Consider the following 23,405-nt stretch of genomic DNA (forward strand, 5'->3'; position numbering starts at 1 on the left):
ACTGAAATGAACAGACATTTAACTTTGATTCACAAAATGCAGCCACATGCCTGTGGTGGCTAAGGCCAAAAGCTGAGTGATGCTAGAGCACAGCTGTCTGCCTGTGTGTTCACTTCCTCTTCTTGCTGCCCCCAAGGTCTCTGGGATTTACGGTCCTGAATTACAGCAGCAGAACTCTGCTGGGTTGTTCATCACTTCTTCTTCCTGTGTCCAGGTGTCTTTGGGATTTGTAGTCCACAGTTGCAGCCAGCAGTAAGTTTGAGCAGGAGAAGGGTTGTTTAACCCTCATCCCTGGCCACAGCTCCCAGCCAGGGTTTGCCTGGGCGAGGGGGTAGTCCCCCTCTGTAGACTGGGCTACATCCCCAGCTGGGCTTGTTCCTCAACACCCCCTTGTCAGCCAGCCCTTGCTACTCCAGCTAGGGAGCTGAGGGGAGGGGCCAGCTCTGCTTTCTGGGCTGGAAAGCATGCTGGGATGCTGTGGGACTGTGATTTAACTTGAACCAGGATGTGGTCTGGGACAGAAGTTTCATAAATTGGTTTGACCCAAATCAGTTAAGTCTGATACTACATTCAACCAGATATATCTCAAACCAGTTGTAGGCATTTTGAAACTGCTTTATGTGCATTGAGCTTCTGTTCTGTTACAGGTTTAAACCAGTTTCAAATTACTTAAACCAGTCTGTGTGTAACTTCTATCCCTAGCCCAGCAGTTACACATGGACAGTGGTTGACAGGCAAGGGGTGGAAGTAGTGGTCAGGAGACCCAGAGAGGGGCTTGGAGACATATAAGCCCAGGGGCTGAGGCAAGATGGGTAGTCTGTCTCTGCAAACTGCAAGGAGTGGAGTGGAGTGGAGTGGAGTGGAGTGGAGTGGAGTGGAGGAGTGGGACCTGAGTGGCCTAGGACTCCAGAGTGCAGGAAAGCTGCAGGGGAGACCCTGCACCACCAGGCAGCTGGGAAAAGTATTTTGGGCCTGGTGCTGTAGCTCATTGCCATGGTATGGTGTTGACTCAGGGTTGGGAAAACCTTTTTGTTTGGAGGTGGATACTCACATTTTTCTTGTGTGTGGAAGTTGGACTGGAGGACTGAATTGTGCCTGGAGAGGAGGAGGAGGCCACTGAGAAGGGTTCCAGGGACACTGCAGGTCCTAAACCCTTCAAAGGAAGAGAGTGCTGCTGTCAGCAGAAGGACTAGGATGTCAGACAGAAAATACCGGGGCCCAGGAGCCCAGAGCCTGAGAAGGGCAAGACCAGACAGATCCTGTGAAAGGCAAGACTGGGTCCAGGCCCTGCAAATCTAGGGTTCTGGAACAGTGGACCTTGGGTGGAGGGGCCCAGCCAGAATAAAGTGGGCCAAGAACAGGGGGCCTGAACCCAGACAAGGACTTGAGAACCAACGTGAAAACACCTGTCCTCGAGAGGCAGCCTTCCTTTCCACTTATAACATCAAAGTGTAGCAGACAAGACAGTAATATGGGACCCTGAGAGGCCAGAAGTAGTGAGCAAGGTGGGGATCCAGGTGACCACTGGGGGGTGACTTTGCTGCCCCCATTCCAGACCATCTATAAAAGCCCCAAGTGATTAAACTATGGTTACTGGGATCCTCATCCAGGTGGCACTTTCCCCTTTGCTTTCTTTCCCTAGCTTATGTTGACTGTCCCCACACCTGGAGACAGAGTAGTACAGCCTCTGGGACTGAAGGAATCCTTGCTCCAAAGGCTCAGGGGTTCTGGAGACCCTGCATAACATCTATACTGGTGCAGTACAGTGGAGGTTGCTCAGGGGAGGGCCATGAAACAGGACTGCACTTTGTATCCATGCATGCTGGGGGCCTGTGTGGTGTGGTACATCCACAGGGTGCATTAGTGGTTTGCATGGCATGATGCGGGCTGTGTGGTGTGGTGGGGGTTTCACATGGTACAGCATATGGCCCGCATAATATGTAGCCTACAGGTGTGCAGCCTCCTCCTTATGTTGCTGGGGGAGCCTGCAGCTCCCATCCACTTAAAATTTGGACACCCTTGATACAGACCACAGTTGTACTCTTCTTCTCTACCTCAGGTTTTTTTTTTTAATACTAAGAAACATTTAGTACCATAAGACATCATCTTATTATACCTCAAAACCAATTTTTGCCTCCCACTATTTGTTGCCATGTCCTTCTTGCACCCAGTACTAACAGTTAGCTAATCTTAATAGCCTTTGTCATTCTAGCACATTTTTAATCCTAAAACATATTGTAAATTCCACTAGGAAGGGATGTTGTTTCCTCATTTGTCTGTAAAGGGCCTTGTACACTTATTGGGCTACATAAATAAATAAGCAATAATAAAGGAGCCATATCCTGTCTTCATAAGCCATAGATACAATTCCGTTAGAGCCTGGGAGAGCCATGCTTACCCAGAAGGTAAGTCTGGAATTCAGACTGTATTTGTTGTCTTTGTGCTGCTGGAATTAAGTTCCAGCACTCATTTTTACCAAGGAAAAATTTACAATGAATTTGCACCTTTTGTAGTATTCATCTACACACTCTGTAGGGCAGGCTTGCTTTGCCTTTTCTTTTCTCACAAATGTTTTCTGTTCCCAGCAAGGATAGTCTATGCACTGAGAAAAAAATAATGATACTGTGTGCATTTTGTTTTGGAGGGATTTATGTGCATCTGTCCTAGTGCAGTTTAAACCAAGTGTGCCAGGATTTGTCCCAGGAGAAATCCAAATATCTCTTCATAATGAATGCTAGAAGAATACAGAACAAGTGTTGCTTTTAACTTCTTTCTCTTCGATAGTTAGGTAGACCTTTGAGAAATGTCCTGTTTTACTTCCGTCTTAAAGAGATCTACAGTTCTATATGTTCTTTTATTTAATCTGACTGACTTTGCAACCTTCGATTCACGTAGACCTTCACTGTCCACAGCTACAATTTAAAATTTGCAAAAATGTAAATTTCTTTATTATGGTCTTTCTGATGTATAGTGACATTGTTTTCACTTGGAAACAACTTTCCATTTTCTTTCAATTCCCAAATATAAAAACAAAGCCATTTTAACTTGGGGATACCATGAGAACAGTGGTTTGGCAAGAAAAAAAAGGATATTTCTAAATAAGATCCCAGCAAGAAAATTTCTGGCTGATGCTCCATTCTGGATCATATTATCTAAACTTGTGAAATTCTGGGCGGCTTGGAGTTTCCCCTCTGGTGACTCATATAGGCTTACTATAATAATATTAGAAATCATCAGAATTGACTTTGCTACTCTTTTCTCCATGCTACATACAATATGACACAAAATGTACAATAAGTGTCCATGACAATAATTATTCCAACATTTAGATGTAGTTTTAATACCATAATTGCTGTTTAAAATATAAAACCATGCAGCTGTGTTAATACAGCTTTCTGAACATAATGATTATTTGCCCTACTAATCAAATCCTTGATCCTCCATCTAACCATTTTTAATGTGAACCACATTCAGTTCAGTCAGATTGTTTAGTATAGTTAGGTTTGACAATGTCATCCAAGAATATAACTAGGAATTAAGTTATAAGTAGTTCAAAATCCAGAAGAATGAGAAGTGTCACAAGCATCAGCTGAATGGAGTTATTTCCATCATAATTGAAGTGGGTAAAATTCACCCTAGTAGAAGGATGAAAAGAAAGAATATGAGCTACAGTGGAGAGAATGAATCTAAGCCATATGACAGTCAGAGAACAAAATACAATCACTTTAGTGTTTCAGAGTACCATTAAGATGGAGAATTAGAAACATCCATTTGTTATTCTTTTTATAGCAAGGCTGAGTAACTTGGAATTTTAACCTATCCTTGCCAGCGATTGCTCAGTTTTGAACAAAAAGTTCTAAACTATGATGTGAGAAAGGAGCCAACCATCAATTGAATGCTAATCTTTATATTCTGTGATACATCACCCTAAGAATGCTACCATTAAAAAATGTGAATTCTATTTTTCATAAGTGATGGATTATTGTGCCAAGCTGTGTATTTTCCAGTAAAGTGTCCTTTTATTTGTCCTGTGTGATTACTAATTTGTGGAAGTATGTGTGGGGTCATTGTAGTGCTGTGGGAAAATGGAGCGCTCTTCTATTAAAATCAGTAGTGAAATCAGAAGCAAACTATGCTCTGGTTATCATAGGCATGTATTTAAACGTTGCTTTCCTTAATTGGCTATGTTGTATTTACTTAATATGAACAATTTGGCAAGTTTTGCTCCCTTGACAACAGCAAAGTGTAAACCATTTTATAAATTTGGCTGTTAAAATCAGATTTGTAATATAAACCACAATATTCCAAGATTTTTACTGTTGTTTAACAAGATCCTTCAACTCACTATTGTCTTATTATTGTCCACCTTTTAAAATTCTATTTTTATTTATAACTTCTGTAAAGCTGCTTGCTAAAATAAATTCCTGCTTAATCTATATCATCACATTCCTCTATAATTCTCTTCTCTGATTCTGTTAGTGAAAACTACTACATCATGGGAGAGATTTCAGTATTGAGTGGGGGGAAGGAGGGAAAGCGGGGGGCAGAGCATGCAATCGAAGTTCTTTAAGTTATCTGGTGTACTAGGAAACAATGGTTAAGTTATCAGATGGATGGATGGATGGATGGATCATCCTTCTTAGATAAGCACGAGAAGTACTTTGTGTGTTTTTCCTTCTCCACGCAGAATGGTCGAACCTTTGTGGCAATGTTTTTTGTGAAGAATTGGGATCCATTTAAGGGATTTATTCTCAGTAGGGATGCCATGGCACCCTAGGGTTCCTTGAGATCCTTACTGGGGTGCTGCAGAAAGCCATGCAATGTTAGTACTGTTAGGTGTGCAAATTAAGTCAACAATTTCAAATAAGAATCCATACTGTTAAAAAAAATTCTGACCTGTTCTAGTCTTTATTTGCATTAGAAAAAATTGCTATACTGTTTTCCCTAGTCAAAAAATGAGTGAAAAGTAAGAGCTGACATTTTGACCCTAATGAGGTGTGCCTTGAGCCTAACAAGGCATACTTGAATCTAGAAAGTTGAGAAGTGCTGATATAAGGAAATACGGAAGAAAATGAGTGAGGTAGGACACAGAAATTATATCCATATAATCCTGGAGACTTTACACAGAAAAGGCTATCAAAGCTTTGGCTGCATTCGCATTTTCACATAACCCTCGGAGGACCCTAGACATATCTAGAGGCAGAGGGAAAAAGAAACTGGAAAAGCCCCATGAGAGACAATGGCCAGATGCCACTGTCTGATACTAGATACAAATACACTCCCTCCATCTCCTGGGATGCACTAGGTTAGAGAATCTTTTAGAGTTTTCTGCACAGAATCCTTACCCACTTCTCTGAATGCAGGAGGGAAAGTGTTGGCATTGAAGATGGGCTGAATGCCAAATGATGGAATGCCGATGACTCGAATATGACTCTCCCCACAAGTGCTGCCAATTTAGGGGGATTTTGAGGGTCTCCTCTGGGCATCTTAGCCCAGATGATTTGAGTCATCACAGTTTCATTCAGTATAATTTCTACAAGTGCTTTCTATGTTTTGCTCAAGGTTTCTCACTGGAGTAAATACCTAAATACAATAAAACAAAATGAAACAGCAAAAAGTGGGAAACTTTTTCTTCCATGCGTTCATGTATCTTCTACACATTTCTTGGCATTTAGCCATGTTCTCTACAACTGTATTAATATTAAAATTATGCTTAATTTCCCTTGGCCACAGGATTCACCAGTGTTGAGAGGCTGACCATCCCATACCTTCTCATAACAAGTAGAAGATAGCAAATAGCATATCGCATACATCTATTTGGAACTTTCAGTAGAATTATCATCCTTGCAAAACTTGTGGGATTCATGAGTAAACTGGTGGATGTCCAAATGCTTATGAACAATAAATAATACAAGGCTGTGAATAACAGCAGAATGAACTCATTATATTTATTCACAAAAATAAAAAGATAATCAAATACTTTGTGCTATCTTCCCGAGGGTGGGTTTTGCCAATGTTTTTTAATGATGTTACTGCAAAGTAATGCTACTTTAAAAATGCAGCCTTACTGAAAGTTTCTTTTGTTTTCCCCCAGTTTTTAGACTGAACTACAGTACATCTGATACAACTGATAAAAACCGAGTGAAAAGCAGGTTAAAGAAATTTATCTCCCGAAGACCTTCATTGAAAACTTTGCAAGAAAAAGGACTTATCAAAGGTGTGTTTTGTTTTATATATTTTGGAGTAAAATCTGGAAATTAATAGCTACTTCATAAATTCTAAGTTAATTGGAAATTTGGAATTTACAGGTATTTCTTACAATATTTTTCTGCTGTTTATCAGAAGACTCATGCAGTCATGTAAGTTGAATAAGCCCACAGAGGTGGCAAGGCAAGAAAATCCTTCAGTCTAGTCTCCTTAGATGCAAAGAGCAATGTTTGAGAGTCCCTGATATTTAATATTTAATGTCTTAATATTTAAGATATTATGGGCCAGATTAACAAATTGAGAACACACCAAAGAAATTAGTGTAAGAGAGATTTTTTGAAAATTTCATAGATTTCATAGACATTAGGGCTGGAAGAGACCTTGGAAGATCATCGAGTCCAGCCCCTTGCCCCAGGGGCAGGAGGTCAGCTGGGGTCACAGCAAGATAGCATCCAACTGATTCTTAAAGGAGTCCAGAGTAAGTGCTTGCACCATCTCTGATGGTAGTCTGTTCCAGGACTTGGGGCTCAGACTGTAAAGAAGTTCTTCCTTATGTCCGGCCTGAAATGGTCTTGGAGAAGTTTGTGACCTTTTGACTTTGACTTTGTCATCCCATGGAGCGCTCTGGTGAACAGGCATTCCCCCAGATCCTGATGTACACTGCCCATTTTCTGAGCCTGTCAAGGTCAGCCTGGATCACCGTCCTGTCCTTGGGTGTGGACACTTTACGCCAAAGTTTGGTGTCATCAGCGAATTCCCCAGCCAGCGGACTGTGATGTAGCCAAGGCTGCAATTGGCCAGTTTTCTATAAGACAATTGTGGAATACCTCCCAGCAGCCCACTGCCTCCCTCACCAAAGAGCAGGCTGTGATCATGGAAGCCTTCATGATGACACCAGTGCCACAGTCTCTGGTTGACTACCTCAACCTGGCTCTCCCTCCTCAGCCCATGACCCACAACTGGGAGGAGCAAGGAAAAGACCACCTGCACGCCCAACCCTCTAAGCCCCATTCCCAGAGCCCTGTAGTCTCTCATTACCTGGCTTGGATTGCTCCGAGCCATGTCATTCATGCCCACATGGATAAGGAGCATAGGGTAGTGGTCAGAGGGCTGGATAATCTTTGAGATCCTCTCAGCTATGTCCTGGATGCAGGCTCCCTGGATGTAGCAGATCTCCCAGGCTAGGGGGTTGGGGCAGCAGATTGCCCCCTCACTCCCCCCTCAGGTACTTAAAGGTTTTAAGAGCACAGTGGCCATGCCTACATGCGATGCTGACTGTGCAGTTGTTACTGCATAGTGATTTAGTACTTGCATACACAAGTACCAAATGACTGCACAGTAACAGGCATTACTGTGCAGTAGCATCCCTGAATGGCTTCTTGGTGGTGCTCATTACTAAGTAGCAGTAGCTTGTTACTACTATACAGTCGTGTTACATCACACTTTGTGCTAATAGTAACGAGCTACAGCTCAGTCAGCGTCTTGTGTACTTGTGACCAGCTTCCACTAAAATTCAATAAGAGTTGTATGCATAATTTCTTTTAGAAATTCTTCTGAAAATCTACTCGTTCACATATGGTAACTGTTTGCAAACATAAACTAGACATATACATATTTTGGGGTGCAATTTCATGCATGTGCCTTTTAGACACTATCCCCAAACAACTGGAGTACCTCATTCTAATGCAGAAAGGTGTTTGACACCACTTTAAAACACAGTTTGGGTTGATAGTGGGATTTGAGTTCATCATTTTAGTTTGTTTTGCTTATTATAGTAACAGAGTAAAAGCTTGTGCTTTAATTTATAGTCTTTTAGTTTAAAGATTTAAGGGTTTGTTTAGTTTAATAAGGTGTAGCTGATGAATCTCCTGCAGTGTTACATAGGGATCACATGTGATCCCTGCTAATAAATCCAGATTCATTAACATAGCTCAGATCCATCCTCTAATGTATCTCTGTAGGAAAACCAGATGCATTCGTTTTCAGATACAGTTGCATTCCACTCTCGATTCATAAGCATAACCTAGTTCTAACCAGGATGTTCATGTATGGGAAACCCAGATGCATTATGCTCTGCCAAATGAAAGTCAGGATCTGCACTCCATCACAGTTTTAATACAAAATTAATGTAACTGTGGAGAAAACATGTTCATTTTCTACCATGAAGTTTCATTAGGATTAGGTTTTGGCCATGCAAATGAGGCAGGATTCATTAGTAGGGCTTAATTCCAATCTACAGTAAGTCTATGTGAAATGCTCATTTGATAAGGTTTCTTCATTGTCTTCAGTGGAGTTTATCCCTTAATCTGCTAAAATGTTATGAAAATGCAGTTGCAGTGCTTACAAATAGACCACTTTTAAATGTTAACATTTAGGCTCATATTAAATCACAAAATGCAACTGTACAGATTACAAATAAAGTGCTCACCAAATTTTATATTTTTAATGCACTTTATTTTCTAAAGGCGAATTAAATTATTTCCAAAAAAATCTCAAAGCTATTTTTGGCTTGTTTCTTAGGGGAAACACGTTGACCAATTTTTACAAGAAAAAAAAAATTCCTCCAGGTTTGAGAATATGCAGACTAACTTTTATCCCAGAAGAGAACAATTCTGACAGAATACAATTTCTGTCAGAATTGTAAATCCCTTAAATAGGGGCTTGTAATAAAAGTGTCTCTATATTCTTGCAGGACATCATGGTACAAAACCATGACAAAAAACTCTTCTAAGTGCTAGTGAAGAATTGGTATAAATATCTATGAACTATGTGGTATTAATTACTCCAGTGCAGTGGCACTGTAGGTGCTGTGAAATCCTTCACTTTTCATCAAGTGCCATTCATACTTGCCAGGGGCACTATAAAGCTCTCAAATCTATATTGATTTTTTTTACATTGTGTCACATTGGAACCAAAACTCCATTAAATTTAACACGTAAATTATAGGCAAGAGTAAATACATTTTAAGGTGGTAGGTTCATTTACACATAGCCCTTTGCTCTGTTACTCACTTGTGTGTGTTTACTCAGCCAGAAGATTCAACCCATTTCTCAATGGTAACTACATTTGTGAATTCAGGCTTCATAATTAAATGGTACGTTGATTTGCTGGGTTTCTTTGCTCCATCAACGTAGTTACCAGAAAATCTGAATTTTACTTAATTGTTGTTTGCTAAAATTTTGCTTTAAAGTGTATAGTAAGAGGCATAACAATTGGCAGAGAAGAAAGATTCATGGGGAAATGTGATTTGCACATGGACCTTAAATGCAAATTACATCAAATCCTGAAATTTTTCATCTTTCTTATTATCCCACTTACTTTTAGTGAGTAATTTAATTATCTTCATAATGCAGTCCAAAATATTTAAAATCCTGGTCACCTAATATCTGGACTACTATGCTTCCATATTTAAATAGCAGTTACAACTGTAAATGAAACTCATCAGCTCTACAATTTTAATCTAAAATTTTAATTAAATTTTAATATAAAATAAATTTTATATTTATTTCCAAAATATCATTTTGAAAAGAAAAAAGATCTAATATAATAAAGGGCCTAGTCCTTAGTCTGTCTGTAACACTCTTGGAGTGCTCTGGTTATGGAAACAACCAGCGTGCTCCAGCAGCATTACAAACAGGAGGTGGCGGTAGCAGGGATGGAGCAGGGGGCAAGGCTAGCGCCGCTGGCCTCACCTTCTTCCCCCACCCCAGCCCTGCTCCTTGGAGGTGGCAGCGGTGTGGGGTGCTGGCAGAATGGGGAAGAAGAGGATGGTGGGGTAAGCTTCTGCCCCCTCCCCCCAGTCCTGATCCTGGGTGGTGGCGGTGGCACAGGGGTTAGGGTTAGCAAGCTTCCCTCCTGTCCTTGTCCCTGCCTACCCTGTCATTCTTGATGGGCAATTTGCTAGTTCTTTAATAATTTGTTATAGGTGATACTGATTTGTTTTATGATGTACACACAATGCATATTTGTTTTTAGTTTACATATAATGCATATAAACACATACAATATACACATACATACTCATATATATGCATGAATTTATAAACATACATATGTATGTATGTTGATCACAGAGATATGAGTTCATTTGTGTATATATGAGCTCAATAGTGTTAGATAGCTGTGATTAAGCAGCACACTCTAGGTCTATCACTTTATCAGTGTTGTTCTGAGAATAATTGTACTTAAATTTATGTGTTGGGGCATGGGTCTTCAGTTACTTGGGACTTAAATATTCTCAGAATTTACAGATTCTGCATTAAAGTGCTAGAAAAATAATGTATAAATCTTCCCATTTAAAATGACTTTATGGTTCATAATTGAACTCTGATCTTTATGCTTGAGCTTTGTCATGATTTAATATTGTCCAAAATGAATTGTCAACCTTCAACTTTATACTGGCCTTCTAGTGTCTTGGTTTTTGGACATTTATTGTCCACGTATAGTCCTACCACAGTAATTAAACAACATGGTAATTGGTATTTAAACGCTATGATGAGTTGTTGTTAATAATCACAAAATTTCCTTTTTTGTAATAATAAAATAACCTGAACAACAACTGATCATAAATAAAGCTGGGAACTGAAATAAACTCAATGAGCAAGATATCCCTTTACTGTTTCTTTTTTTTAAGTCAAACACAAGCTTTAAAAGCAAAAAAGAGCTCAATATAATGTAACTGATAAATGTAGGAGAAAATGAAGGCAATAAAAATCATCAGAAATAAGAGAAACAGTTGCATTAAAATGACTGATTCTTCTTTAACATAATATTAATTATCATATGGATCTGCCTCCTTCCAACTGTTAGTAAGGTTTCTGGCCTGTAATCTGGTCTGAGCTACCAATCCAACAGTGCTATACCTAGCTATCAACAGGTATTTCATTTAGCTTTTACTATAGTCCGTGACAATGGACTCTTCCACCATTTTCTTTGAGGGAGGGAAATGATGTGTTTTCCAGCCTCTTCTTCCTTAGTGAGTTCCTAGAGTGGCTGCATTTAATTCAGTATTGTTATACTAGTGAAAAACCAAAAAGTCCAATTTAGAGAGCCAGTAATTTTGACAAAAGTGTGTTTGCCTCAGTAATTGCTTTTCCTGTTGAAAGAACCATGTGCAGATGTCTTTGCACCCTCCCATTCTAACTCCTATAGAAGATACTTTAGAGGTTAAAAGGAGTCATTGGCCAACCCTGCTAAAAGTGTTCGTTGTTGAAAACTATGTTTTCATACTCAACATTATTTCACCTCATGGAAAAGGATATAGGAATTTAAGTCCTGATTCAGTGCCCACAAGAGTCAGTGGTAATATTTCTACTGAATTCAGTGGCATTGATTCAAACCCTTACTTGTTTTGCTTTCCAGGACAAATAGGTGGACATAGAAGAGTATATTCCCAGATGACCAAACAAGTGGTAAAGTGTTCTTTTATGTTAAGGACCACAGCAGCCAGGCATGTTGATCATAGACTTTTCATCATATCTCAGATTATATTTTATATCCATTGTGAGACCACATGAGAAAATAAGAGAACTAGTATTCTGGCTGATTTCAAATTCAGTCATCCCCAGTAAAAAGTCATAATTTATCAAAAGATAGTAGTATCTAAAAAAGCCAGTAGTTTTCCTTTGCTAAGAATGGAAAACAACTCTGGCTACTCAGATACCACTTAGTAATAACTGCTGGCATTTTTTAAATTTTATTGATGACCACTGTAGACCACCAATCTACAGTAAATCTCCAAGTTAAAAGGACTAGGCAAGATTTCCAGCTGGCATAAATCAGTGCAACTCCATTGACAATCATTCTGACTTAAGTGAGCTAAGAACCTGGTCCATTTATGGTAAAAGTCCTGCAGCATTATTTGTAGCCCTAAATAGTGGTAAGCATAAACATTTTAATTTTTATTAGTTTATTTTTGAATGACATCCCCCCATACACACACACACAAACACAGGGGGAATAGACAGAAAGTCCCTTTCTTGATCTTAAAAAAGGAACAAAACAAGCAACCAAACAGACAAAGCCCCTGTTAACTATAAACTTGACATTAAGATTCGTCTCTCTCTCTCTCTCTCTCTCTCTCTTGCTCTCTCCCAAGCCTTCATTTATTTTTTTGTCCTATCTTTGTCTTTTCCCTTTTTCCTCTCAACATTTGAGACAGTATAGAGTGGGCAAATTCCTTGACCCCTGCTTTGTCCAAATCCAGCTGTTTCAGACTAGTACTTACTATGATTTGCTTTGGAATGTACTGCCTGCCCTTGCTTTCTCTTTTCAAAAAACTTTCAAGATCACTTTATTAGACCTCCTACTTCGTTCTCCAGAATTTGAGCCCTGCTCATATCTAGAATTTTGTGTTGCTCTGGTGCACTTTCTTGATTTTAATAAAACCATCAAAGGGGGAAAAAGAGCTTCTTCAGAACTTGGCCCACGTCTCACTGAAATCAGTTAAACAAGAACGTTCCATATAAGACTAATGTTGGAGATCTTGTTTAAACTGTTTCTTGGGATGCAGTATTCCCTCCCCTGTTCTGGATCGCTGCAGTCTTTACCTTAGACTGCACAAGCTGTTCATGAAGTGCAGGTCTGTTAAGCTCTAAGCAATAGGTTTGCAAACTTGAAGAAGCTCATTCACCAGAATGAGCAATTTATTGCAGCTGTTACCATTGTTTTATATCTTACAACTTGCGAATGTCCATTCCCTCCTCTTTTGGTGTCTCATTTTATATCCATGTGCAAAATGTTCATAGACACCAACATCTTAAATAGAAAGTTTAATGTGTAGATATCAAGGATGTGAAATGTAAACCATACTGCCAAACATATTATGAATATATTGCTCTTCTTAAAAATGCTTGTTGGTTTTTCATACAACAGTATTGACTAACTGTCTGTGTTTGATGTATGGTTTACCAGCCTGATGTAGACTTATGGTTAGAGCTTAACTTGTTAGTTCTGCTTTTGCAGCCAATTCAGAATAACTACAGATGCCCCAAGATATTAAAATTGACTGCTCAAATGGACTCAGTGTGGGAGTTTCATTGGTTTTAAATTGATAACAGCTGAAAGAGTGAATGATTAAAGCTGTATATGGGCATAGTATGCAGCTCCTTTGTACAAGCTCTTGTGAAGAGTGCACTGTATGAGAAATTTGTTATAATAAAAGATATTTCTGATAAAAAAAATGTTAGTTTAAATTTTTAAATGATGAACAAAAGCATTTCAGGAGCCTGTAGAGGGAATTATTCCTGAGAAACTGGAATAAAGTTTGAGAAGATGAAGTGGGTTTCTATTCAGAGGGGAGCATTTAAAGTTAAATAGCATTCCATAAGGTGGTAATTGTGTCTATTTCCCAGGCATTTGAGTTAAATAAGCTGGATAGAAGATATAAACTGTCATAACAGGAGGTTAGGAGTGTTGTGTACATCTTTTTTTCAAGTCATAAAAAGTGGAGTTCTGAAGAGCTCTATCAGAAATAAATCAAAAAGCCTTTTTTGCTTCCCTTATCCCACTGGGATCAGTTATTGTTTTCATTATTTGAAAATGTGTTCTGATTACTTTCTTCTCATATGTGGATTTAAAGTATATATAAATATAGAAGAAGAACTTAAACAATATGTAATTTTTAAAAGTCAATTAAAATATAAAAATGCAAAATTAATAATCCTTACTACTTTTGCAATGCATTGTGCATCTTCACTACATTTTTTCAAGCATCTCTGAGAGTTGTATAAATGTCAAGTGTGATATCAGACTCAGCATTCCTATTTTATATAGTGGAAAACTAGACAGGGAAATGTATTTGCAATTAAAGTCAAAGGGAGTTTTGACATCTAGATAGGAAGTAGACACCTAAATATTTCTATATAGCTGTCCCTAACCTCATGTTCCTGTATGTTAGTTCTGATGTACTTTTAGCAGGTACAGTAGTTGCTAAACCTCAAAGCTTTAATTGTGCCGTAGTTGTTGATGTGTTAGCCCTCTATAAATGTTGCAGTACATTGCCACTGTCACTGTAACCTACCATTTTACAAACTTCCTAGTACCCTCAAATGAGATACATTTTTACTACTTTTTAATGTAATTAAAATCAGAAAGCATTCCATAGTATGTAAAGAATCTGACAGGTCTTCGCTGTAATTATAAAAACAATTAAGATGTCAAAAGAGGAAACACCAGTACATTTTAATCATAAATCTTTATATACATAATTACCACTGAAGAAAGCTATAAATGTTTTATGAAGAAAACTTAACCAGACTGTACTTTGTCAGAAACATAACCCCAAAATAAGTAACAGGCTTTCCACTAATACATAATTGCCACACATGCATACAACCTTATCAAGTGTCATTTGTTGAACCCAATCCACTGTTCCTTCTGTATCATAACCTATGATTTACTTTAATGGAATTTGGGAATAGAGAAGAAGTGAAGTATCAGAACACAAAACATATATTTGGCTGTGCTGGCATGGATCTCCCTTATAATATGTATAGTAAATCAGCAAGCTTACAACTTTTTTCTTTGAATTAGTAGGAAATCTGTAGATCAGTATATTCAGCAGGGTGCAGGATCTTGGACTTCTTTTTGCATGTCTACAGCTATTTTTTTCTTTAGGGACAGAATAGTACACATCATTGCCTCAAACTATCATTTGAAGTGAACACCTTGAAAAATTGAGTGTTTTAGTAAAACTACATATCCAAGATGATTTACACTCCTCTCACTATTTTTCAGACACTGAAATTTATTCTTAAACAGTTGTGGGAACAAAGAAACTAAAAAAAAAAGGAATAGTATTGTAATCATCCTTTATTTGGTGCAAAAAAATCTGCTTTGTAGAAACATATGACAACAAAGCCTGTGTCTCAAAAAGTTTACGGTGTAAATCGAAATATTGTTCAGTTGATAAGAGCTCCTTTTTAAGTGGGAATCTGTCATTTTTATATCTTTTAGATCTTCTGTTTGATTTTCAGTTTAAGCACACATTTAGAACGTTTGAAATTACCAGAACCCTAAAACACTAACTCTTAAAGCTCAGGTTAAAAATAAAAAATAAAAAAGGGTCAATCTATAACATTTTTCTTGCATACATCATCTGGGAACTGGCTGTTTTCCAAAAATACTAAAAGCACTAACACAGGGTGGCGGGAAGCTGTGTGAAGACAGGGAAGAGTAGGATTCTTGGCAAGAATAAGTGTTTGTCTGTTTCTCTCGAGCTGAGCTCCTCTTGCTGAGGCCTGCATTCCAAATTTGTCTTACCTTGCTTCCCCAACTACCCTTACCCCATTTATTCCTCAGTCTGAATATTAACAGCAGACAGAATAGCCAAGTCCTTAAAGATAACTGAGGCCCCCTTAAAACTTAAGATAAGATCCAGAGCGGTTGTGTTGAATCACAGGGAAACAAAACCTGGTGACACTGCAAAGCAGCTGATAAAAAGAAGTTTTAGCTTCCTAGTGAGGAGAGACAGGGCATGTGGTACATTGTGGGAGATGGACTAGAAATTATTATGGATTATAGTTACTGCACTAGAAGTGAGGGAAACAATATTCATGTTTCATAGGAGTGGAATAAGCTAATGTACTATAAATGAGTTTGTCTGGTTTAAAAACCCATGTGCAAAGGTAACAGTGATTATAGTAATGCCAGGGGATGGTAGAGTCCCCAGACTATTATGCCTTCTTGCAGGAATGAAAGGCTTGCCAGATGCTGGGGAGCTATGTGGCCCTCTGCTTTTGGTTCCCAGGAACCTGCATGTTCTGGTCTCCTCCTAGCACCCCCACAATCCCAGCAGCTTTTCAACCTCTGCCTTGAAAGCCAAGTGGTTGATTTTACCTCCCTCCTTAAGACCTGCGCTTCAAGGAACCAAACTCAGTTTGGGCAAGAAGGAGGTGTACAGGGGTTGCCAGGTGCCGGGGGAGCTGTGTGGTTTGCCTCCCACTTGCACCAAATGAGGCTGGAGCTCAGGTCACTAGAAGGTGGTTAAAATTTTGCTCAGGTCACTAGAAAGTGGTTTGAATTGACAGCTCAGCTTTCAAGGCAGGGCTTGAAAAGCTGCAGAGCTCTTGGAGCATCCCCAGAGTGCAGAGGTTCATGGAAACCTCAAGCAGGGGCCACGCGGCAGGAGCAGATCCAGCAGAGGTGCAGTGGGCCTCCTTTCAGATCACACTGTACGAGCAGCAGTTTCCAAAGCAGTTAAGACTATCTAGCCTGTCTTCAACTCCATCCTCAGCAGTGCATCCCCTCTCCTCCCATTCTCCCACCTACTGCTGCTGCTGTCCCCACTGTCCCCAGCTGATTGGGAAGGTTGGGGTGGGCTCCAGCACAGCCACTCCTGGCCTGCTCCAGCTGGGGATAGTGGAGGCAGAGGTTAAGAAGGGGACCAGGAAGAGAGGAGGAACCCACCCACTGCTCCTGGCTTCGAGCAGGGTAAAAGCAGTTCTGGAGCCCTCTCCCTGCCCTCAAGTCAGCCAGAAACAGCCACAGTTCAACAGCGCTGCAGGGAATGGCAGTAGGTGATGGGCTGCTGAAGATGGAAGGGAAAGGAGCAGATGCTGAAGGCAGGGTGTAAAGTACTTACCTGATTTGGGGACTTAAGAACAGTCCCCAGTGCTGTTCCCAAGGCATTGTCTGTCCATCCTGTGAGGGGAAAGCTGGGACCGGAGATTTGGACAGTAGAGTCCTGGGTGCATTTCAGAGCAGCCCCTTCCCCTCTGTGTGCTCATGGGGGCAATGTTGTTTTCCCACAAACATTGGGCTTGTTCATAGAATAGTACATAAAATTGACCTAAAATATAATAATTTATTTTTCCCCATGTGCTGTTGAAACTTTCCAGAAGTTTAAGCCAATCTTACATAGCCTGCATGTCCAGACTCTTGGGGTTTAAACTATATTTAGAACACTAAATGTTATGTCTGTCCACGCCCCTAGTGTTCTGGGATTAATATATATGATAAAAATGCTTTCCTAATTCTATTGTACTAAGAAACCTATAGAAACTACATAAGCTTTATGAAAGCCCTTTAAACCGATTTTCAAAGTGCAGTACCACGCTGAAAAGGTGTGTGATTGAACAGGGCTGTCTCTTTGGGTAAATTATGATAATACAGTCACATCATTTGAACATTAAACTGGTCTTATTGAATGGTTTCCCTCTTCAGTTTGATTCATTTGAATCCTAGCTGACAAAGGTCCCATTTCTGAGTGTTCTTTTTATAATTTGTCAAAAATAAAGAGTGGAGATTACAAATTAACTTCATCCCCCTAACCTGAGCTTCAACCTGGTTAGGTGATATTTTCAACACATACATTTTTAAAAGGCCAAAAGTTTAAAAAGCATAAAGACTTACTTGCTATTTCTATCACAATGTACTTCCTATAAAGAAATACCAAAAATTAGATTCACCAATAGTCCTCTTCACACAGAAAGCACTAGGAGGAGGAAACTAAGATGATATTGCCAGTAAAAGTCAAAGCTGTCCCTAGTAATAATGTTCTCCTAAATTTTGGCCTATTGGACAAGATGCAGTATCAAAATACTTGTCATTTGGAAACCGTAAGTAAAAGACAAGAGTGAGAAAAATAGTAGATTGTGCAGTTTGGTTGCCCTTAAAAACTTTCCAGTGGTGCTTTTACATTCATTTTCCAGTTGTATGTTGTTACTTAAACTTTGCTATATTTGACATAGGAAATGTCCAGGGAAAACTGAAAATACTGAAGTATTTTGTTTTGTTACTGTTGGCAATTGAACACCTCTTAAGAGCAAATATTTACATACTTAACGTGGAATTCACTGCTTTAGGAGTTTGTTTAATCTAATACTGTGGTTAGATTTATTTTAAAAGGCCGATAATGTCATGTCCCATAATGACAGTGGGCCTAATTACTAGAATTATTGTATGTAATTATTTGAACTATTTGAATTATTATATGTCACCTTCACAAAGCCCAGTTTAAAATAAATAGACCATGCCAGCAGAATGAAGAGAATGACTTGCTAGCATCAGGGGTATTCTGATTTACTTTGCGATGCTTATAATATGAAACGGATTGAGGCTTGGGTTTCCAAAGTGGCTTCGGTCTTTAAGATGGACTAAACCAGAGCTGTCCAAATTCTAAGTCCCCAATGGCCACACACTGGAGGTTGCACGAGGGGAGCTGCACCCTGCATGGGCCACATGAGGCAAGGCACAGGCCACAGGCTGCACACCACATGATGTACCACTGCCCCTGCTGCACCATCTGCCAGCACAGGCACACCCCCAAGCACTGCACGGAGACACCCCCCCACCCCACATTGCTGCACCGTGTGCCTCCATTCACCCTCAGGTCCCCACGCTGTGCCACACTGCCACACACCCCAGGAGAAGGAACCCAAAGAATTTGGCTGCTGTTGCAGCAGGAGAAATGTGGGAAGCAGCACTGGGCAAGAGCCATGGGGCTGCAGCTTAACCCCTTGTAGGCCACCACTTGGACAGACAGCCCTGGACTAAACAAAGCCTGCAGAGCTGAGGAAGGCTAAAAAGCCAAATCACAATTTGGGGGTTTTGAGCTTATCTGTAATTTTCAGTGGTCTAGGTTTATAACTGTATTTGTACCTTATGTTCTGGGACATAAATAATCAGCAAGGGTCAGAAAGGATTTGGTATTTTCTTTATCTATCTAACTCCCATAAAGGAATAGTTGGTTTGCAGAGCTTGGAAGATCCAAGATTATTATTGTTAATATAGTGCTTTCATATATTCCTCTTTTTTTTTCCTCACCAGATCAAATTTTTGGCTCATCGTTGGAGTTAGTGTGTGCACATGAGAATTCCACAGTCCCCCGATTTGTAAGACTTTGTATAGGAGCTGTTGAAAAAAGAGGTGAGCAACTTAATATTTAACACTGTTTTTCATTCCTGTATTTACAATTTTACAGCTCCACTTGATTTGCCAGAGAATGTATGCAGTTCAATTTATATTATAGTGTAGTACCTAGCTATATCAGCATCTATTATTTTCTTTTTATTACTTTTTTACAATGAAGATATTAATAAAACTCAGCAATGCTCATTTTTCTCTACATTTTGCCTGTTTGACATGCTGTTGATTTAATCTCAAACATTCTGTGAGCAAGCCAATGCTAAAGCATTAATAAAATGTCAGTAATTACAATGCTACAACCCTCACAACATTCATGTTTTGAATCCTTCGTGGATGTTATGCCAGTAAATGTTTTGGTAAGTCCTCCAGCATTACCCAACCAAAACAAATGCCATAAAACTTTTAAGCATTTCTGCCTGTGGTTGCCTGGTTTCGCTGGTATCATGTAAAGCCATACTGTTATACCAAACTTAGAATGAGTTTTAATTTCTATTTTTAGTCCTATTTATTTAGTCACAGGTTTTCACAGCAAAATTAAATGTAATATATTTAACTCTTCTTTCTTCCTCTTTTTTCCCTGTCTTTCCTCATAGTATCTTAAATTTTCTCCTCTCCCTCAAGGTCATTTTCCTGGAAGGTACATACAATAAATATAGAATCTTAAAATATATCATATAAAAATTTGAGGCTTCATCACCATCTGTTACAAGTTTACAACTTGTTCTCGGGATCTGGGGAAACGTATATCTTGCAAAAAGACAGAGAAGTTTTTTAAATAAGCCTGCATGAACCTATTGTCAGTCTTATATACTAGAATCTAAAAAAAGGGAGAGAAAAAGATTTTTACACGGTTAACTGCAAAGGAAAAAGCTGTTTTAGCTCCTTCTATAGTGCTTTCTATAATCTATTGTTGTTACCTGGTTTACTGTGAAAGGTGCAATAAAATTGGCCTCAAGTTTCAGACTCCTGGAAATTCATGCTTTAATTATGTACCAAGGATAACTTTGGGAATACTGTTATTCCCAGAGTGGTAGGCAGGCAGAACATGAGAGAATGACAAAGTGGATATTGTGGGTAGGGGAAGATAGTGGAAAAGGTTTTGGAAGAAAAGAGAACAACCATCTGAGAAGAATAAAGATAAAGGGGTATAAGTGGTTTGTGTGACTGTTACATTAGAAGAAAACAGGAAGAAAAAAGAAAGAAACAATATGAAAGGGAAAAAAACAAAACCTGAAAGGAATTAAAAAAAATCAGTTTGCATTTACACAGATTCACAGAAGTTTAGGGCTGGAAGGGACCTCGTGAGATGATCGAGTCTAGCCCCCCTGCTGTGGGCAGGAAAGACTGCTGGGGTCAAATAACCCCAGCAAGGTGTGCATCCAGTCTCCATTTGAAAATCTCCAGGGTAGATGCTTGCACCACCCCGGCTCACAAAACATACATTATTAAAACCCCCAAACCTTGTAAAATGTGCTTCCATACTTGGCATAGGCTCATTCAAAGGGGCCCTCATGTTTGTAGGGGTTTGAGGATATTGGGGCTCTTGAGAGATGTTACAGTTGAAACGGGAATAACTGATCAGGGGTCCCAGACAGGGGAGTGCAGGGAACCAAGCTTGCTACTTGCCAGTGCAGAGGGAGCCTGGTTTGGTCTCCCCCTGCACCAACAATATGGGACAATGGAATCTGATGTGGGTTTCCCCAGTTACACCTCCTGACATGCATGTGTGTTGTATTAGAAAGCACAGTTGTTGGGATCCCACATCAGATCCCATCATGCCTTTACTTTTAACATCTGTCAAGATGAGGCAGGCCAGAGGAGCCTTTACATGGTTTTGTGCTTTCTATAATCCAGGCAGTTTCAGGACCCAGTTCATTCTTCCTTCCTTTCACCCCCTCCCCGCCCCATGTAAGGATTTCCGGGCTGACTTAAATGGCAGACTCACCTAAATTGCCAAAAGACTGCTATATAGGATATTCCAGGGGATAGGATAGTCTCAGTATAGTCCTTCCCTGACAGAGTGCAACAGGCTCTTTCTTACACCTCAGTATACGTTAGGAAAAGAGGAGCATTGGGTTGTGTACACAAGATCCATACTTTTCCTATATTGGAGGGTTTGCCTGGAAGTCCTTGTGGTCCCTTTACAATTCTTTTTTTTATACAAGGCTAGAACAAAGTGGCTACAAAAGTAGCCAGAATTGGGCCCAAAGACAAAAGTCTTTGGATCTTAGTGAAAATTGAATAGTACAATAAAAATAAATGCATTTTTACATATGCATTTACATCCCCATTCTGTGTCTTATTACACCTAAGTATTGGTATTGTATACCATTTGTTGCAACAGTATATGTATAAGCATATAAAGTTCCCAAGTAAGATCTCACTTCAGTGCCAACAAAACCAAAAAAAAAACCAACTTAAAAGAAAAATTAAAACCAGTATAAATCATTTCTTTGTGCCAGACTCTTGATACTCCAATGTCCATTGTTAATGCTAAATTATAACAGAAAAATCCAAGAAAGTACACAAGATATCTGCATGGATATCAAGTGAATTGATATGGATTAATAGGCAAATGTGTGTCACTGTTTCTGCTGAGCAGTTGATCCTTAAAAATATTGCATTATTGTTGTTTCATTCATGTGCTTCTTTCATACTTCTTGTAATTTTAAGAAAATATATCACTTTAGTTGTCACAGTATGTAAATAAAAACTAATCAGGGTGGTATGAGATAAAATTTCACTTTATCGCTATATTTATGAGTTTGTATTTGATATACAATTTTTCTTTTATCATTTTCTTAGATTAAGATCCTTGCATTTACTCATATTCTATTTACTCAAAGTGTTGTTTTTACTAAGTTCTGGCATAAACTATCTCAGGACAGCAGTAATTTATGTGAAGCTAAGTCCAATGTTTATGCAAGCTTCTGATGACATTTTATACTGGGGTTGGTATTAGGAAGCAGTATGTGGAGGTGCCAAGTCTCCCAGCATGGTTGAGACTCAACAGATCTGAAGCCCTCCTCCTAATGGCCAGATATGCCTCCAGCCAAGATACTCAACTGCAGAGTCATGGGAAATACTTATGTACCAATTATGGGAAAGGCACATTTAATGAAAACTGTATGTTTACTTTCATAGTCTTAGTAAGATGGCCTTAATACTCAGTACAGCTGGCACATTGGCTGTTATGGAAAAGCTTTTTTCTGTAGTTACTTTTTCTGTTTAGAAAATATATCATCTGTATACTGTAACTGTACCAAGAAATGTTACTTACATGCTTCATTTAAGATAAAGCATTATCAAAAAAGCAGATCTTGTGAGTCTAACCCTAGATATTACCTACTTGAATCAAATAGAATCACAATTTGCTGCATTGCTATGTTCTTATTTTACCAAGGTGCTTGATATATTACTTTATGACAAATAAAACATTACTTGCTTTTTAGCTTATCATGGGTATGCATAGGAAAAAGTCAAACCACATAAACAATAAAAAATCCCATCTAGTAAGTTTTCTTATCTCTATTGAATTACGTTCCTCAGACAATCCCCAGTAATATTTTGGTAGATTGAGACAGTAGAATAGGTTATGTGCTTTTGGTCAGATTTTTTATTTCAGTAATACTAGTACATATATAAATATCTCAGAGGAAATCAGTAGAATTATTCTAGAATTATATTTATGTAGTGAAGGTCATACTTTTGCACTTTGACTATAGGGCAGGCTATATGTTTGCCATTTTATTATAGGCGAACAGGACAGTAATCCTTTTTAATACCCTATTCAGTAAACTTCTCAAACCATAATACAGCTGACAAGGGTTTGGTTATCCAAATCCAGTGTCTCTCATTGTCATTTCCAATTGTGGAAATAGAACTGGGATGCAGGACATTCTTCTATGCTGCATTAGATATCTTAGCCATTACAGATTTTTAAAGTATTTTTACAAAAATATTAAGTAAAAACCTTGTGTCCTTTCCTGTGCGTTGTCCATAGACTTCAAGTTTTAAGCATTTCTTTCTTTCATTTGCTCTTTAATCATTTATAAACTTTTTGCCCTAAAAACATAAGGGCATTGGGGCATTTGCTTCCAGAATCAGTTGGGCTAAGCCTCATTTCACCATTTTCTGATTGTGATTTTATGGACTTATACAAGTTCAGTTTTTGGCACTTACATAGCTTTTAGATCCTCTGTCCACCTGTGACAGAATAGAATCACGCAGGTATGCACATGCAGGCCGGGCCAGGAGAAGAGGAGGGGAGTTCTCCGACTCATTACCCCAGTGGTCTATTAATTAGGATACACAACCGGGGCCATGAGGTA

At 39.0% G+C, this 23,405-nt stretch overlaps 1 protein-coding gene across 2 annotated transcripts in view; it reads left to right on the forward strand.

Moving 5' to 3' along the window:
* Nucleotides 1–23,405, forward strand: part of ARHGAP15 (Rho GTPase activating protein 15) — a 511,110-nt gene that overhangs the window by 276,175 nt on the left and 211,530 nt on the right. For both annotated transcript variants that reach the window (XM_019554206.1, XM_019554205.1), the window contains exons 9-10: nt 6,095–6,217; nt 18,976–19,074. In XM_019554206.1, coding sequence (XP_019409751.1) covers nt 6,095–6,217; nt 18,976–19,074 — 222 coding nt within the window. The remainder of the gene's footprint in view (nt 1–6,094; nt 6,218–18,975; nt 19,075–23,405) is intronic.

The sequence above is a fragment of the Crocodylus porosus genome, unplaced genomic scaffold, assembly GCF_001723895.1.
Source record: "Crocodylus porosus isolate Cpor-Errol unplaced genomic scaffold, CroPor_comp1, whole genome shotgun sequence".
In the NCBI taxonomy this organism is placed as follows: Eukaryota; Metazoa; Chordata; order Crocodylia; family Crocodylidae; genus Crocodylus; species Crocodylus porosus.